This window comes from Hylobates moloch, unplaced genomic scaffold (assembly GCF_009828535.3).
Source record: "Hylobates moloch isolate HMO894 unplaced genomic scaffold, HMol_V3 SCAFFOLD_2, whole genome shotgun sequence".
Lineage (NCBI taxonomy): Eukaryota > Metazoa > Chordata > Mammalia > Primates > Hylobatidae > Hylobates > Hylobates moloch.
Window position 1 is genome coordinate 150,375,570 of NW_026652277.1, and position 19,327 is coordinate 150,394,896.

General features: G+C 40.6%; 1 protein-coding gene across 1 annotated transcript in view; it reads right to left on the reverse strand.

Moving 5' to 3' along the window:
- Nucleotides 1-10,167: 10,167 nt before the first annotated feature.
- The window catches only part of SLC18B1 (solute carrier family 18 member B1), a 30,401-nt gene continuing 21,241 nt past the window's right edge, over nucleotides 10,168-19,327 (reverse strand). The window contains exons 8-14 of the mRNA XM_032159224.2: nucleotides 17,090-17,191; nucleotides 14,983-15,074; nucleotides 13,761-13,856; nucleotides 12,901-12,975; nucleotides 11,817-11,910; nucleotides 11,671-11,720; nucleotides 10,168-11,134 (exon numbers count right to left, since the gene is read on the reverse strand). Coding sequence (XP_032015115.1) covers nucleotides 11,068-11,134; nucleotides 11,671-11,720; nucleotides 11,817-11,910; nucleotides 12,901-12,975; nucleotides 13,761-13,856; nucleotides 14,983-15,074; nucleotides 17,090-17,191 — 576 coding nt within the window. The 3' untranslated portion in view covers nucleotides 10,168-11,067. The remainder of the gene's footprint in view (nucleotides 11,135-11,670; nucleotides 11,721-11,816; nucleotides 11,911-12,900; nucleotides 12,976-13,760; nucleotides 13,857-14,982; nucleotides 15,075-17,089; nucleotides 17,192-19,327) is intronic.

Here is a 19,327-nt window from a genome sequence, read left to right on the forward strand (position 1 = left end):
ACATGGAAGAGGTTATGAAATGATGACAATAGAATGGGCCAGTGAGGCTGGAAGGAGATATTTTCCTTGGTCTAAGAACCATTTGCCTTGTGTGGGAAGAGATTGATAGGTGAAAGTTTCAGCAGGGGAGTAGGTGGGAGTGACCGATGTGAAGGAGAAAAACTGGCCGTGAGAGACAGAAGTTGGAAAGCTACCTGCTTCTCTAGCCACCTTATCAGCATAAGCATTGCCTAGAGCAATGGGATCTGATGCCTTTTGATTCCCCTTGCAGTGAATGACCTCAGCTTCCTTTGGAAGTAAAGCGGCCTTGAGCAGAGCTTTTATTAAAGAGGCATTAATGATGGAGGACCTTTTGTAGTGAGGAAACTTCTTTCAGCCCATATGACCGCATGGTGGTGCAGAATATGAAAGGCATATTTAGAATCAGTATAGATATTGACGCGTAGTCCTTTTGCAAGAGTGAGGGCTTGGGTTAAGGCAACTAGTTCGGCTTGCTGAGAGGTAGTGGAGGGGGGCACAGCGGTAGCCTCAATGATAGATGTGGAAGATACCATAGCATAGCCTGCCTTTGCTGGTGACTGGCGATTAGGCCTGGTGGAACTGCCATCAATAAACCAAGTGTGGTCAGGGTGAGAAACAGGGAAGAAGGAAATGTGGGGAAATGGGGTGAACGTCAGGTGGATCAGAGAGATGCAGTCATGAGGGTCAGGTGTGCTATCCAGAATAATGTGGGAGGCCGGACTGAAGTCCGGGCCAGGAACGATGGTAATTGTGGGAGACTCAACAAAGAGTGAGTATAGCTGAAGGAGCCAGGGAGCAGCAAGTATATGCGTCAGGTGTGAGGAAGAAAATAGATTTTGGAAATTATGAGAGCTGTAGAGAGTGAGTTGAGCATAGTTTGTGATTTTGAGAGCCTCTAAAAGTATTAGGGTGGCAGCAGCCGCTGCATAGAGACATGATGGCCAACCTAAAACAGTAATGTCAAGTTGTTTGGACAAAAAGGCTACAGGACGCGACCCTGGTCCTTGTGTAAGAATTCTGACTGCATAGCCCTGCACTTCGGCTGTGTGTAATGAAAAGGGTTGGGATGAGTCAGGGAGAGCTAGAGTGGGGGCAGTCTCTAAAGCTGTCTTCAAGGAACAGAAAGAGGAGTGGGGAAAGGATTTAGGATCTATGGGGTCAGCTAGGTTTCCTTTTGTGAGTTTATATAATGGTTTTTTAGGATGGCAAAACCAGGTATCTAAAGGCGAAAGTATCTAACCATACCCAGTAAGGAAAGGAGTTGTTGTTTTGTAGAAGGGGTTGCGGTTTGAGAGATCAGTCGGACATGATCGGCAGAGAGAGCACGTATGTTTTTATGAAGAATTATGCCGAGGTAGGTAACGGATGGAGAAGAAATTTGAGCTTTGGAGGGGGATACCTGATGTCCTTTGGAGAATAAATGCTGAAGGAGCAGAAGTGTGTCTTGTTGAGAAGATTCAAAGGAGGGGCTACAAAGAAGAAGGTCATCAATATATTGAATAAGGTGAGAAGTGGAGGGATGGAAAGAAAGTAAATCATGAGAAAGAGCTTGGCTGAAGTCATGAGGGCTGTCCCTGAAACCTTGAGGCAGTACAGCCTAGGTAAGCTGCTGGGACTGATGGGTGTCAGGGTCAGTCCAGGTGAAAGCAAAGAGAGGCTGGGATGAGGGGTGCACGGGAATAGTGAAAAAAGCATCTTTAAGATCGAGAATGGAATAGTGAGTTGCGGAGGAAGGTATTGAGGACAAAAGAGCGTATGGGTTGGGCACCACAGGGTGGATAGGCAAAACAATTTGGTTGATAAGGCGCAGATCCTGAACTAATCTGTAAGATGTGTCTGGTTTTTGGACAGGTAAAATGGGGGAATTGTAAGGAGAGTTTATAGGTTTTAGAAGCCCATGCTGTAGCAGGGAGTGATAACAGGCTTTAATCCTTTTAAAGTGTGCTGTGAGATGGGATACTGGCGTTGAGCGGGGTAAGGGTGGTTAGGTTTTAATGGGATGGTAATGGGCATGTGATCAATTGCCAGGGAAGGAGTAGAGATGTCCTATACTTGTGAGTTAAGGTGGGGGGATACGAGAGGAAGACGCGAAGGAGGCTTTGGGTTGGGGAGAAGGGCGGCAATGAGATGCGGCTGTAGTCCAGGAATAGTCAGGGAAGCAGATAATTTGGTTAAAATATCTCAGCCCAATAAGGGAACTGGGCAGGTGGGGATAACTAAAAAAGAGTGCATAAAAGAGTGTTGTCTAAGTTGGCACCAGAGTGGGGGAGTTTTCAGGGGTTTTGAAGCTTGGCCGTCAATACCTACAACAGTTACCGGGGCAAGGGAAACAGGCCTTTGAAAAGAAGGCAACGTGGAGTGGGTAGCCTCTGTATCGATTAAACAGGGGATGGACTTACTTTCCACTGGGAGAGTTACTTGAAGCTCAGCATCTGTGATGGTCCAGGGGGCTTCCGAGGCGATCGGGCAGTGTCAATCTTCAGTCGCTAAGCTGAGCAGATCTGGGAAGGAGTCAGGCAGAGAGCCTTGGGCTAGAGCTTTAGGGGCTCTAGGAGTGGCTGCCGGGCGAGCTGGGCAGTCTGCCTTCCAGTGGGTCCCTGCACAGATGGGACATGGCTTGGGAGGAATCCTGGGCTGCGGGCATTCCTTGGCCCAGTGGCCAGATTTCTGGCACTTGAAGCAAGATCCTGATGGAGGAGGTCTTGTAGGAATGCTTGACTGCTGCAGCTTAGGTGTGTGCAGCTTAGGCATTTTGAAGTTCTTGTATGCTGGAGGTGTGGCTGGGTTTTGTCTCACAGCAGAGGTAAGTAATTGTAACTCAGAAATGCGTTGCCGTCTGGCTGCTTCCCCTCTATTATTGTACACCTTGAAGGCGAGGTTGATTAATTCCTATTGTGGGGTTTGAGGGCCAGATTCTAGTTTTTGAAGTTTTTTTCCTAATGTCAGGAGTGGATTGGGTGATAAAATGCATATTAAGAATAAGGCGGCCTTCTGGCCTTTCTGGGTCTAGGGCGGTATAGCATCTAAGGGTTGCTGCTAAGCGGGCCATGAACTGGGCTGGGTTTTCGTCTTTACCTTGGGTAGTTCCTTTAAGCTTGTCATAATTAACAGCCTTGTAAGCTGCCTTTTTAAGCCCTTCAACTAGGCAGGAAATCATGAAATCTCGCCTAGCTATACCTGGGGAATTTGCCTGATAGTTCCATTGGGGATCCTCTCGGGGAACTGCTCTAATGCCTTCCTGGAGGTCTGGCTCATGAAGCCGGTGGTTATCAGCATGAGATTGAGCACTACTAGATGGAAATGCTTGTGCCACATGAAATTGCCAATCATCACTGTTTTTGACCTAGCAAAAGTAATTTCACATGGTTCAACCAACATGTCTGTTTTCCTCTCTCAGAATCTTAGCGTTGAAGTTGCAGAAGTCCCTTTGAGTTAGTAGCATCCTCCCCTACTTTCTGACAGCTCCCACTTCCTTAAAAGAAAATATTAATAATATTAATCTCATAGTTCCACCTACTATGCCAGTCTATTAACTCTGCCAAAAGTTTCTTGCATTCACCAACGGGTCCTTTTAAAAAATTATCTTGATTGAATTAAAAGCTTATGGTAAAGTTGGAATGACTGCCACCACAGAAATAAATCCACAGTGACTGGATCCAAGTCACTCGTTGATTTATGTAGGCAGTTAGAGAGACATGCATTTGAAAGGGTATGGTACAAAAATAAAATGGAAATCTCAGACATAAAAAAAAGGATATATTAAAAATAGAAAAGTTTATGTTTTATTGAGCAGTATGAGAATGTCACAGCAATTCATCAATAATGCCACTTGTTTATTTTCAGTGAGCAAGGAAGCGAAGAAAAAATAATGTTTGCAGCCCAAGATAACTACTTACAGCTTTAGTCAAGGGGGAGCCTTCCACTCCTCTTAATCCCAGCTGCTTTCCTTTCCAAGGCCCCTGCTCCTCCAGTCGCCCCTGGTGACTTCCTGTTTTGGTTTCACTTTCTGTGTGGGCTGTACCCTTTGAGATGACAGAGAGGAGTCCCAGCAGCTGCTGGTTCAAGGATGCTGCATCTTCAGTCAGACACCAGGAGAAGGAGTGTCTATTTTATTCTAGCCTGGCAATTCTGATTCCTGAGCTTTTCTTTCAAGGAGCTGTATGGGCCAGATGACACAGGCGAGGAGCATTGACACAATTTCTACTGAACCAAGCTCAGCAGAAGAACCACAGCAATAGAATCAGGAGATTCTCTAGCCTACAAAGCCTAAGTTGACTCTCATATTCATGTCATGGTCTTTCTCTTTAGCACATTATTCTTTTACTGTAACACAGATCCCACTCTAGACTGTCCTTCAAATTAGAGAGAACTAAATTGTGTATGGTCCTGCATCCAGTTATGATGAGCTTTTTTCTCACTCTAAGTTATAAGGGTCATGGTGGTATCTGATAATAATTAACATGGACATGGACTCTGGGGCCAGAATGCCTGGGATTGAGCCACTTCCTAACTATGTAACTATGAGCAAGTTTTGTTCCCGCTCTGTGCCTCGGTTTCCCCTATCTGCAAAATGGTGATATGTGCTGAATAAGTTTTGCTATTATTACTATTGCTTCATTCCTACAAGATGGAGGCCCTATTACAAGGGCCATGCCCAAGGCAGCTTTTACCCAGGCCTTGGTGACATAACCAACCGCCTGTCCTTGGTTACTGTCTTGTTAAAAGAATGTCAGTACGTCTACTTCTTTAGTTTTGCATTGTTCTGCCTGTCTCCACAGTCTTTCAAGTTTTCTCTCTTCCAGGTCAACCTGATCTGAATGGTTTCTCCTAAAATTACGAACTTAAATTCTGTTTCTACTTGCTAATCTTGATGGCATTCCGTCCATTTGTACCATAGATTCTCTTTCTGATCAAAAGCTTTCATTCTACCTATTTCATACACCATTCAGTTTTTTAAAAAACATGCTAAACAACCTGCTGTGTAACTGGATTACTCACACATTGCTGTTGGGAATGTAGGATGGTACAGCCACTCTAGAAAACAGCTTGGCAGCTCTCTGAAAAGTGAATCATGGCTCTACTCCTTTCCCTCTCTGGGTGGCAGCCAGGCATGGAGGCAGGGCAAGATCATAGCACCTCCTTTACCCTCCTTATCCTTCCTCTGGGGAAGGCTGACAGGACAGGAATTTAGAGGCTCCAGTAGGGGAAGAAATTATGAGCTGTTTCTTCAGTTTCTTGTAGGCTAAATCATTAACAACAGTGACTACGTGCAAAAACAGAATAATGGATGTCTGGCATTTGTCTGCATTTTTTAAACACCCCGAAATGTGAGTCGTATGCCATAGTTATACTGAATGAAGTTTGTTTATATGGAAAGATCAATTCATGCACAATATCAATTGGAAATTCTCACTCCTCTGAATCATCTCACCAAGGTTTTCAGTGCTGTGTTATGATAAATTCCTACGGCTATATGAAGAAGCTGTGGGCAGATCTTAAGATAAATTAAGATAATTTAAGATGTTAAAGATAAATTTAATAAACTTATTATTAAGATAAATTCTTAATTCTCACAGCTATATGAATGAAGAAGCTGTGGGCAGATCCTCCTTTCCCATGCAGTTCTTTCCAATTAATAATGTTGCTTTACTGCAATAATATTGTTTTTCCAGAAGATGCAGTAGCAATCATACAATCCAATGCCATAGCTGTCTTACTGCATGAGATGATTGCCTACTTCCTAATTCATATCCCTGTCTCCCTCACTAAATCGTGTTCCAGAACTATAGGCTGGACCCAGCTCACTAACAACCAAGACAAGAACCACCAAGCCATTCACATTTTAATCAGATAAGCAAAATGAAAGAGACAAAAGCCAACCAATAAATATGGTGATAGAAAAGAAAATAACAAGAAATAATCATGGCCAAAAGTTCTGAAAATATAGGGAAAAGAAAAGGTATTAGTACTATTCTCAGATGAAAGATTTATCTACACTGGCTTTAATTCTCTTAAAAGAAAAAAAAACCTACCTGTATTTATGCAATGACTGATTTCATGGCTGTCATTTTTGAAATATACAATAATGTTACTTGATTGATTTGGTATTCAATTTTTGTCTTGACTGACAAAAACAAATGATGTAATAATATACTGCTTTTTGTGTCTGGCATGCTATTGTTGACCTATCGTCAACATGAAATACACTCTGAATTGTTTTAGTACTGATGATAAAATTGCACTGAACTACAAGTCAAAATTTGTTATGACATCATGCTTTCCTACATGGTCCCTTGTAATACTCAACTATAAGTAAGCTGGGATTAGAAGCCCAGCTGTAGGTTTTCTGAAAGAAACTAGTGCAAATATTTAGGAGTTGCAAGCTGCTCTTAATGAAGACTGGCTATGCAGACTTTAGTTTCCTTCATTAATACTTTAAATAACATTTTAGCTTCTCCATGTAAATATGTTGTGTCTGAGCCTCCCCTCCTGTGGGTTTGTTTCATAAAACAGGGTCATGTGACAGTGATACCAAAGAAATGGTGAGTATCATGGGACTACCCTGTGGATAATTTCCTTCTGATATGAATGTGTAGAGATACTTCTCAATTATCAATTGCACTTAATTAAAGTTGATTGGCTATATAAGAATTTATTATCCACGTCTTTTCCAGCTAGGTTAGAGAGGGTATCTGTGGCATATTTAAATCTTGATCATTAAACAAATAAGTAAATAGGATATTTCTTTTTTTTTTTTCTTTTTAGAGACAGAGTCTTGCTCTGTCGCCCAGGCTGGAGTGTAGTGGTGTGATCTCAGCTCACTGGAATCTCCGTCTCCCGGGTTCAAGCGATTCTCCTGCCTCAGCCTCCTAAGTAGCTGGCATTACCATGCCCAGCTAGTTTTTGTATTTTTTTTGTGGAGACGGAGTTTCACCATGTTTGCCAGGTTGGTCCTGAACTCCTGACTTCAGGTGATCCGCCCACCTCAGCCTCCCAAAGTGCTGGGATTATAGGCATGAGCCACCACACCTGGCCAGATACTTCATTAATGTATGATATTTAATATTTATTGTCAAAATCAAGTTTCTTATCTAAAATAAATGAGTTAGTTGAAAACAAACTAATCATGCAATTATCATGCAACCCAGCAGTTGTATTGCTGGGCATTTATTCCAGAGAAATGAAGTCTTATGCTTCATATCCCACCCTCTACCCTCGCCCCTGGCAAAAAAACAAAAAACTTGTTTCTGAATGTTCGTAGCAGCTTTATTTGTAACAAATAAAGTAGTATTCCATTGTGTCATATAGCCACCTAGTGGAATACTACTCAGCAATTTAAAGAACTGAACTATTGATATATGCAACAATGCCAATAGAACTCAAGAGCATTATGCTGACTGAAAAAAGCCAATCCAAAAAGTTTCGTACAATACGACTTCATTTATACGTTTCTTGAAATGACCAGATGATAGAAATGGAGACTAGATTAGTGGCTGCCAGAAGTGAAGATGGGAGGGAAGTGGGTGTAGCTACAAAAAGGCAACGCGAAGAATGTGGCGATGGGAATGTTCTGTATCCTGGTTGTGCTATTGTACTATAGTTCTGCAAGCTGTTACCACTGGTGAAAACCAGGGAAAGAATACTCATCTTTTTCTATTATTTCTTACAACTGCGTGTGAATTAACAATTATCTCAAAATTTTTAAAGTTTAATTTTTAAAAATGATCTGTGATTTGTATTCTTTTTAGTTTTCCTTTGGATTGATTTATGTATCATAATGTATAGGTTGCAATATGATCTTAACATAAAAGATTCCTTTTATTAACATTCCACATTCAGTTGTATAGAATATTCTCATTATTAAAAAGGTTCTTTTAAGCTACTCAGCTTTGTTACGTTTAGAAGACTATAAATATATAAAAGTATAAACACATACACGGAGATTTCCTTTGATAGTTTTGACCTACCTTTTGGTTTTCTTGTTCAAAGTGTCCTTTCCTCTGTCTTTTCTCATTTTTTTTTTTTTTTTTTTTTCGAGACCGAGTCTCGCTCTGTCTCCCAGGCTGGAGTGCAGTGGCGCGATCTCGGCTCACTGCAAGCTCCGCCTCCCGGGTTCCCGCCATTCTCCTGCCTCAGCCTCTCCGAGTAGCTGGGACTACAGGCGCCCGCCACCACGCCTGGCTAATTTTTTGTATTTTTAGTAGAGACGTGGTTTCACCGTGGTCTCGATCTCCTGACCTCGTGATCCGCCCGCCTCGGCCTCCCAAAGTGCTGGGATTACAAGCGTGAGCCACCGCGCCCGGCCTTTTCTCATATTTTTTAAACTTTTCTGTCACTTATCTTTTTTTTTTTTTTTTTGAGACGGAGTCTTGCTCTGTCACCAGGCTGGAGTGCAGTGGCGCGATTTCGGCTCACTGCAACCTCCTCCTGCCAGGTTCAAGCAATTCTCCTGCCTCAGCCTTCCGAGTAGCTGGGACTATAGGTGCCCACCATCATGCCCCGCTAACTTTTGTATTTTTAGTAGAGATGGGTTTCACCAGGATGGTCTCGATCTCTTGGCCTCGTGATCCATCCACCGCAGCCTCCCAAAGTGCTGGGATTCCAGGTGTGAGCCACTGCTCCCGGCCCACTTATCTTAATACTTGCAAAATTTCAAAATGAGAAAGGAGTAAATTTGGTTTTGTACATAACATCTTTAAATACACTGCTATCCGAGGGAAGTATTGAGAGCAGTGTGTTGGGAATGAGAACGAAGGAAATTCTCTCCCCAGAGAGCCTCGAATCCTTGCGTTGACTTTGAATTCTCAACAGTCGACTGTGCTGGTAACAGAATAGGCTGGCCCAGATAGTGGGTAGGAAGGTGCAAGCTGCAGACTCATGCTTTAATAGTGGCCCCAAGTGACAGTGGCAGGTATTGCAGGCACTCAGCCGCATCCATGACCACCGGGCTGAGGAAGGGCGGCTGTCCTTGCGTGGGTGGGCATCAAGGTCAAAAAAGTCCTGGTGGGGGCCAGGGCGACTTAAGGCAATCAAGGCCCAGATCTGCACGCCACACGGGTGCAGGGGGCCAGGGTCACACTCTGTCCTGGCACTGCTCCGGGAGGGGAACTGCAGGCCATTTGTCCTCATCAGACATTGGATCACCCTCTGGAGGTTCAAGAGTGAAAGGTTTGAGGGGACAAGGAAATGAAGAGATCACGAGACAGATGTACATCCAGTCTTGACACTCAATGCCAGGTAGTCTTCCAAAGCCATCCTCTCCAACCCTTGGTATTGTCCTCCTTTTCCATATTTTTGGTTTTGGTGGTGTGCAGTGACATCCCATGGTGGCTTGAACTTTTGCCACTTCAGGATCCGTTTTGCTCCTATTCTTCCCCAATTCACTAAGAGTCACCACCATCCACCCACACCCTCAAGCCAAAACCTAGGAGTCCTCCTAGATTCCCCTCTCCTCCCTCCACATCAGCAAGTTCTGTTGGTTCCACTCCCAGGTAGAGCCTTTTCTCTCTATCACCAACTCCCTGTTCCAAACCATTATTGTCTCTCTCAAATCTTCCAAAATTCCCCGTCCATTCCCATTACCATCCCTATCCCCACTCACTGTCCACATGCAGACAGAATGGACTTTCTGAAATATGAATCAGATTCTGGCATCGCCTCCAGTTTACTAGACTCCAGCCAGCAGACCAAGCCTCATCTTTGACCATGTCAAGCCCTTGTGCACATACTATGGACTGTCCTCTGTCAGAATGAATGAATGGTGGTTACATTCTCCTCCTTTAGATCTCAACTCAAAGGTCGCACTTCCATGGACTTTTTCAAATTAGGCACCCACATCTAAACAACCCCAGCCAACTACTCTATCACATCACCATTTTTTTTTTCCCTTCTTAGCATTTCTGTAAGATAATTGGAGAGTCTGATATTTACTTATTGTCTGTCTCTTCCACCACTATAAATTACCTAAAAGCAGAGATTGTGTTTATCTCGATCACAGCCAAATCCCTAGCATCTGGCACAGTGTCAGCTCAGAGAAGACATTCAAAAGATATTTTTGAATGAATAGATAAAACCATTTCTTCTTTAAAAAAAATTAACTGTAAATGTGGCTACTACACCATGAAAATAGACCAAGAAGCATGAGAGTTACACGACAGACATTTATTCACTTCAACATCATGATTTCACACGAAGTTGAAGGAAGCCCTTCCCTAACAAAACAAGCATTCGCATTAGGGGAGGAGGCTGACCTGCTCTAGGGATGAAATACATCTACCAAGAATATGGATAAAAACAAAAACAAAACAGATGGTAGAACCAAAAAACAGAGACATTAAAGGAAATGAACAACATTATACCAAATAATGTTTATAAATCCAGATCATAAGTGAACGTAGGTTACAAAAATGGAAGTTGTAAGTATTGTTATTCTTGTACTTTTCACACAAACAGAATTTTTAGAAAAGCTTAAGGCCAGGGAATGCTAAAGAGTTTCTGTATGGCAGGAAAGAATTCTTCCTTTTGAACAAAGACCGAAAAACCTCAGGACAAAGAAAAAGTATATCTTTTAAAAACTGATTTCATAGTAATGTTTCTATATATTTTGAAGCACCTTTATGTATTTAGAGCATATCAAATTAATTCATTTCTTTCTCTGTTAATAAAAAAGGTACATTCACAGAATCAGCGTACTTAGAATAAAAAATAAACAGAGGAAATGAGAACTAACTCGAGTTAATAACAACATCTTCGAGGACAAGTTTGGTCACTTAAAAACTAAGTTTTGTTTTGTTTTGTTTTGCTTGTTTTTAATTATTCCTTTCATACTTAATATTTCAAATATAGCTGCTTCAGCAGGACTGCTTTTCAGTATCACAGTAAGTACAGTCCAATACAGGATCATCCAAAAACATGTCGACACTTCCAAGACACTGGCACGGGGTCCATGGAATTTTGCACGTAAAATTTTAAAAACCCTTCCTACAGTGATGTTTAAGGCCAGGAGCATTCATTTCTCAACCTTGTATCAATCCAGGATCCGTCGGACTAGGTTTCATTAGGCAAGAGACTAGTTTGTTCCTCCTCTGTGCTGAGGATGTTTTGAGATTTAGACCTACATTGAGGGAAAGAAGAGATGAATCTCAATATTTCTCATCTTAAAAACAAACAAACAAAAAAACAGTATCTGTATCTCCATCCAACTATCTTTTAAAAAAAATATCTACTTCCCGGGAGCGGTGGCTCACGCCTGTAATCCTAGCATTTTGGGAGGCCGAGGCGGGCGGATCACTTGAGGTCAGGAGTTCGAGACCAGCCTGGCCAACATGGTGAAACCCTGTCTCTACTAAAAATACAAAAATTAACCAGGCATGGTGGCCCATGCCTGTAATCTCAGCTACATGGGAGGCTGAGGCAGGAGAATCACTTGAACCCGGGGGGCAGAGGTTGCAGTGAGCTGAGATTGTGCCACTGCATGCCAGTCTGGGTGACAGAGAAAGACACCATCTCAAAAAATAAAAAGTATCTACCAACTGATGAGCCTCAGAGTGCCTAGAAATCTACTGACTGGAAGAATAAATGTAAAATGTTATTTATTTTCCACTTGCACTAGCTAACTTTTAAAGAGAGAAGCCCCAAAATTGATCATACCTTTTTCTCCTTGAATACTCCAGTAGATAAAACAAGCCCATGGCTAATCCCTTAAACACAATGAAAGGTACTGATTAATGTAAATTTTCCAAGTCAAGTTTTTCCACAAATATAAGGAAACTGCAATTAAAAGACTGATTACTCACACTTATCAGAGCCCATAGACCTTGTATAGCTGCTGCCCATTCAAAACCGATTTTCTCATACAGAAATCCACCTAGCGTTGGTCCTATAAAAGCACTAACAATAGAAAGAAGAAAAAGTATTCAATAGTGCAAAAAATAAATAATTATTTCATGAAAAGCTACATGATCCTTCAGTTGTAAGTCTTCATTAAATTGGAAGATAAGTACTAAAGAAAAAGCTAATTCCTGGGCACAGCATTCAGTAACAGAAAATAATTCTACCTGATGATGACATTCAAAATTTTTTAACAATTGTGAAATTATTACTGCTTCTGAAAAGTTGATGGCTTATATAAAAATAAAAAAGATGAAACAGGTTTAAAAAATTCTTTATATTATTCTATTCTCAGTATTTGTGCCTAATATAACTCAATTCAAAACAATATATTACATTGTTAGCATAGTTACCCTTCTGGTAGAAGGTAAAAAATAAATGAATAAATGAATAAATTGTAAAAATCAGAGACATGGTTCTATTAAAGGAACTTATAAATATCACTCAAATAAGATAAAGTATATGAAACAATTTTGACTAAGTATTAAACTGTTGGTATAGGCATTGATTGTTGAGTGAGAGGGTATGGATTAGAACTCTCGCTTTCCCCTAGATGAACAGTTTGTCTTTGAGAAACTCATCTGATATTTCAGTGTTTCAATTTCTTCATCAACATCAAGCAGGGATAGTATTAATATTTTCCATCTTGCAAGTATGAATGAAATTAAATGAGGCCGGGCACAGTGGCTCATGCCTGTAATCCCAGCACTTTGGGAGGCTGAGGCGGGCAGATCACCTGAGGTCATGAGTTCAAGACCAGCCTGGCCAACATGGTGAAACCCTGTCTCTACTAAAAATACAAAAATTAGCCAGATGTGGTGGTGGGCACCTGCAATCTCAGCTACTCAGAAGGCTGAGACAGAAGAATCTCTTGGACCCGGGAGGCGGAGCTTGCAGTGAGCCAAGATTGCACCATTGCACTCCAGCCTGGGTGATGAGAGTGAAACTCCATCTCAAAAGAAAAAAGAAAGAAATTAAATGACTACTCACCCAATTGACCACATTGCACTAAAAAGACCTGATACAAGTCCCAATGTACTTAATCCCTCTTCAAACCCATTTTCACTGCAAAAAGAGACATGAGTGTATCCATTATTAAAAGGAAAACCTGTGTGAAAGAAAAAATTGTATGATTGATCAATTAAGATAAACCAAGGATAATCTGGAAAAAACCAACAGCAAGAACACTCCACTTCTAAGATAAAAAGCAAATCTTATTTAAAAGAATTTTCATAGTTACATTTACTCCATGGTTTTCTAGAAATAATTTTTCTGCATATATATATGATATTAAGAAGCATGGCTCATTTGCATTACGTACTTATAAAAATATATAATTAAGAAATTCTTAAAACCAGATGAAGACGGAAAGAGAACAAAGGCAACTTTTAAAAAACAGAGATAGCTCCTTATTCCCATGAGAACTATTGAACTGACCCAGCACGGCCATAGTACTTAGCGTTCTTCATCATCGCGCCTATTAAACAAAAGAATGATGATCAGGTGACAGATGCTGGTCACTCTAGGCTCTCTCATGGACCTCCTCCATGAAAGAGGAACAATGCTGAGACCTATCTATTTTGCTTTAGCTTTTCAAAATTACATACATACTGAGGTATAAACCAAGCCAGACATCTGTCCACAACCCATTTTAGCTATTATTGTACTATTATCATTTCTATTAGTATATTATTACTATTTATATCATAATATCATATGCTACAAAATTATGAAGATTTAACATTGGGGCAAAAATATGCAACATGCTGCAAAATTGAGAAATCCAAGAAAGCCTGTGATACTTACTACTTATTCACAATACAGCTCTTCAAGCAATGGAAGTAACTTACTGTGCACAACTGAGAATTTCCGGGAAAGTTGGAATTATACTCATTCCAGCAGAGATGCCATTTACAACTAATATCAGCACCAGCAGCCAGAGCTGACTGCAAAAGGGTTTTGGAGAAAACAAATACAAAAAGAAAAACATTAGCATTTTAAGAAACACAAAGCTTAATGCTAAGGAAGTGAGGATCCCTGATAAGTTATTTCACCGATTATGTGCCTAGTCTCATTCCCATTCCCATCTAACCCATTTCATTCAGTTAGAGTGCCCTTTAGCTCCTTACAGTTTGGGGGTGGGGGGGGCGGGGGGGAATTCATCCTGATATCTCCATCTCTTTGGTCCTTTGGTTACATATATCACATGTCTGGAGCCAACCTGGCTTCTTCTCACCAGACAAAATCCCTTCAAAATTGGTGAAAATGTCAGTACTAATACTGTTCTTTCAATCACTTGGCTTTGAACTTCAATTAATTTAAAAATGGCATGGAAGGAAAGAGGTAAAAGAAGAGTCAGGAAACACATTTGTTCCATGTGAGGAGACTATGCCAGTTACTTAATATATGTTACCAGATTTGATCCCTGTAATGTAAGTACTATTATCAGCTCCTTTTTGTAGATGAGAAAACTGAGGCTCTTGGAAGTTAAGTGGTTTGCTTACTAGTACATGGCAAAGCCAAAATGTAAGCTCAAGTCTGAATGACTCTGAAACCCCTTCCTTTCCATGTTACTATGTTTTATCCCAGAAGTACCTGAAAAGGTCTAAGAAGTTCAGTTTATTTTAGCAACTAAATTACATGAAGCAAGCCTTAACAAGCAGCTACTACATGCTAAGGATGTTACAGAAAGAAAAACAGATTTGGTCCCTGCTTCAAGGAAAAAGAATGGAAAAAAACCAAAAACATATTCTAAGAACTATCAACTAAAGGTAAGTAGCAACAAATTCTATTTTAAAAATAAAGTATAAACAAGTATGTACAATTGAAATACAGAAGGAGAATATGCATTTTTGTCATTTGAGACAGATTTTATGCATTTTTTTCTGCTTGTCCCACCGCTAGTCTCTAGTAGGGTAAAATATTGTCAGCCTAACAATTCAATAGAATCCTAAAGTTAATTATTAAAATATTAATGTTCAAAATACTAAACTATACCAGTGTTAAAACAAAATTTTTTGAAATAATTCCTAATGTTATTTGGCCAAACATACAGAAGAAGAAAAAAATTACCTTTTAATATGCAAGATTGGGACAGGCCCTAAGAGCATGTAGCACCCGGCTGTAATTAAGTTGCCAAACACCAGAAGCCATTTCCTTAGAGGCTGGTAAAGGAGAAAGAGAGTCAAAATGATTCTTAGAGGCAAAGACTCTCCATAATCAAACAACGTAAAACAGTAGTAAAAAACACAAATCATGATATTCAAAAACCCAAATACAATGAAGAAAACAAAACTACATTTAAAAGAAAGTAAGGAGATGATAAACTCGCAAGCAACGACGATATATAACAAGACAGAAAGTGAATAAAGGACAAAGATTTCTTAGCAGGGAAGTGTATTGCAGATCAGATTTTGCAAGTGATGAACTATTACAAATATAACAATGAAAAAACTAATTATAAAAAGCAATGACCGGCCAGGCGCAGTGGCTCACATCTATAATGCCAAAACTTTGAGAGGCCGAGGCGGGAAGATCGCTTGAGCTCACAAGTTTGAGACCAGCCTAGCCAACATGGTGAAACCCAGTCTCTACTAAAAAAAATACAAATATTAGCCAGGCAGGATGGTGGACATCTGTAATCCCAGCTACTCAGGAGGCTGAGGCAGGAGAATTGCTTGAACCTGGGAGGCGGAGGTTGCAGTGAGCCAAGATCACACCACTGTACTCCATCCTGGGCAACAGAGCAAGACTGTGTCTCAAAAAAAAAAAAAAAAAAAAAAAGCAGCGACCACAAAAAAACCCCACCAAGTATTAATAGTTACAATACCTAGAAAAATCACATAATTAAAAAATTACCTGCTAGATACTGAATGCTTATGTCCCCCCAAAATTTATATGTTAAATCTTAACACCCAACGTGATGGTATCTGGAGGTGAGCCTTTGTAAGATTAGGTAATGAAGGTGCAGCCTTCATGAATAGAATTAGTATCCTTATACAAGAGGCCCCAAAGAGCTCCCTTGCCCATTCCGTCATGGTGAGGTTACGGTGAAAGACGACAATCTGTGCGTCAGACAACAGGCCCTCATCAGACATCAAATCTGCCAGTGCCTTAATCTTGGACACATCAGTCTCCACAATTGTGAGAAATAAATTTCTATTGTTTATAAAGCCTCTCAGTTTATGATATTTTGTTATAGTATCCTGAATGGACTAAGATTGTATCCAGTAAAATTATCCCTTATAAACTACTCGAATCAGGACAAAAATTAGAGGGGTACCATATCTGCTCAGCTATGTAAGATTATGTCTGAAAACCAAGCTCCAAACACTGTTTAAGATACTTGCTTTTTGACATCTGGGTTACTAAGTAATCCACAAGTAATTCTGTTCTTGATAAATAAATATGCAAATGAATAAAGGGAAATGCAAAATATAAGCCCTAAAACCACAGAAGTTTAAGATTTGACTAACAGTACTAATTCTGTACTCTGATCATCTGGACTGAATGGTTTAAACCTGGTTGAAAGAGAACAGAAGGATTTTTTTGTTTTGTTTTGTTTTGTTTTTTTATCAGAAAGGCTATGGGATAATCAGTGCATATTTATGTGGTCAATTCTTTCACTCACACAGAAAACCTAAATTACCTCCTCCTAAAGAAGAATCTCTCAATTTCATCAAGTCCATAGTAGCCTCTAGGAGTTTGCCCTATTTATTAAGATCAATCCATTTTTTTACATCAAGCGAGATTTTTCCATAAGAGTTTAATCTAGGAGCCGGATGTGGTGGCACATGCCTATAATCCCAGCTACCTAGGAGGCTGATGCAGGAGGATCACTTGAGCCCAAGAGTTCAAGGCTGCAGTGAGCTATGATCGCACCACTGCACTCCAGTCTGGACGACAAAGTTGGGGGAAGAAATTAGAAAAGGAAAGTCTAATCCAATTTGTTTTTTTTAAGCATAAGACTCTTTCTCTTTTCCCAGGTGAAGCAATTTAAAGTGAATTGGTTAGTGTGATAGCTGACCCTTAGGGTGATAGAAGACACTGAAACCTCTCCATCAGTCCAATTGAATATATCAAGTCTAACCAGTGGACTCCTAGAGTTTCAAAGGAACAGTTGGAAAACCACTGCTCTAAACATACAAAAGTGACTCAAATATAAATTAAGTGTACATACTGGCATTTTATCACTTAGGAGACCAAATAGTGGTGAAGAGATGGCATAGGACAGTGCCAGACCCAGGAATACTAGTCCCACATATCCAGCTGGTAAATTGAACTGTAAAAGAAATCCTACATTAAAGTTACATAATTAAGTCATTTTTAAGTAAACACCCCTCTTTTCCTTCTACCGTTTCTTTAGCTCTTGTTATTACCATGAGTCTACTAATAATATTCTGCATTTTCCTAATTTTCATCTTACCTTTGAAAATGCGTTACTTTTTCTCTCTATGGGAGGACAACCTAACCAGAAGTCAGAAGAGTAGATTTTTTATAGCCTTTGCATTAAACATATTTTGCTTCCATAACTCAGAGCATTTTTATATGTAAATTAACGTTTTGCAAACTTCAATGTGCATAAAATTTACCTGGAGAACTTGCTAAAAGAGATTCTTGGATTCCAACTATAGGGTTTCTGATTCAGAAAAAGAGGAAAATAAATTTCTAAAGATTTCTTAGGTTGGAGCTGGGTAATGGGATGGGCCGCATTACTTCCACCTGAAAAGGGAGCGGCAGTGGTGAGGCACCACCAATAGCCCTGAGAGAGTCAAGGTCTGATGTAAAACCGGATGTGGTGGCTCACGCCTGTAATCCTAGCATTTAGGGAGGTTGAGGTGGGTAGATCACTTCAGGTCAGGAGTTTGAGACAAGGCTGGCCAACATGATGAAACCCCATCTCTACTAAAAAATACAAAAATCAGCCTGGTGTGGTGGCGCATGGCTGTAATCCCAGCTACTCAGCAGGCTAAGGCAGGAGAATCGCTTGAACTCAGGAGGCAGAGGCTACGGTGAGCCGAGATCATGCCACTATATTCCAGCCTGGGTGACACAGCGAGACTCTGTCTCAAAAGCAAAAAAAAGTTCTGATATAGTCCATCATCAGCCAGAAACAAGTAGGGCCTATACTACCTCCCATGCCACAAATGGGTCGATTATATTTATCTTTGAGGAAACCTCCTGTCTTCCTCATCTTTTTAAAATAAACTACATTTTCTTGAGAAACAATAACAAAAAAGATTTATTATAAGATATACACAAACAGCCCGGGCGCGGTGGCTCACGCCTGTAATCCCAGCACTTTGGGAAGCCGAGGTGGGCAGATCATGAGGTCAGGAGATTGAGACCATCCTGGCTAACACGGTGAAACCTCATTTCTACTAAAAATGCAAAAAAATTAGCCTGGCATGGTGGCACGCACCTGTGGTCCCAGCTACTCGGGAGGCTGAGGCAGGAGAATTGCTTGAACCTGGGAGGAGGAGGTTGCAGTGAGCCGAGATCGTGCCATTGCACTCCAGCCTGGGCAACAGAGCAAGGCTCCATCTCAAAAAAAAAAAAAAAAAAAAAAATGATAAACACAAACAACTTGGATTTCCCAGAGATTAGTTATAGATTTTTTTTTTTTCGTTGTTTAGATACAACTTCTTAAAAGCACAGAAAAACAGCTCAAAAATACAGGTTGTTGATGATCTAAATGGACTGTGTTGGTATAATCATAAAACATTTTTCTTATGGGTGTCACACGCGTCCGTGTAAAGAGACCACCAAACAGGCTTTGTGTGAGCAATAAAGCTGTTTAATTACCTGGGTGCAGGCAGACTGAGTCCGAAAAAGGAGTAGCAAAGTCAGATAGGCGTGGGGCAGTTTTATAGGCGTTGGGTAGGTAATGGAAAATTACAGTTAAAGGTGGTTATCTCTTGCAGGCAGGGGCGAGGGACACAAGGCACAGGGTGGGGAAGATCATGAGACTCATTGTCCAGGGGAGGAATGTCACAAGGTCGATTGATCAGTTGGGGTGGGGCAGGAACAAATCGCAATGGTGGAATGTCATCTTTTGTGGTTCTTCAGTTGCTCCAGGTCATCTGGATGTATACGTGCAGGTCACAGGGGTTATGATGGCTTAGCTTGGGCTCAGAGGCCTGACATTGGGTACCTTATGGATACTCACTGGCTAAAGGCAATATTATAATACTCTCTAAATCTTGGACCAGGCACTAAAATAACAGTTCCCAAGTTTACCTGTGAAGTACCCCAAACTGTCTTCAGTGATTTCAAGGGGTAGTGTAAAATTATAAGAAAAATTAATTTTAATCTTTACATTCTATGATAGGTAAATGTTCAGAAAGCATTTGAAATGACCATATTAGCAACTTTGTTGATATTAGAAAGTATATTGAAACTTAAGTTTCTGTGCTAT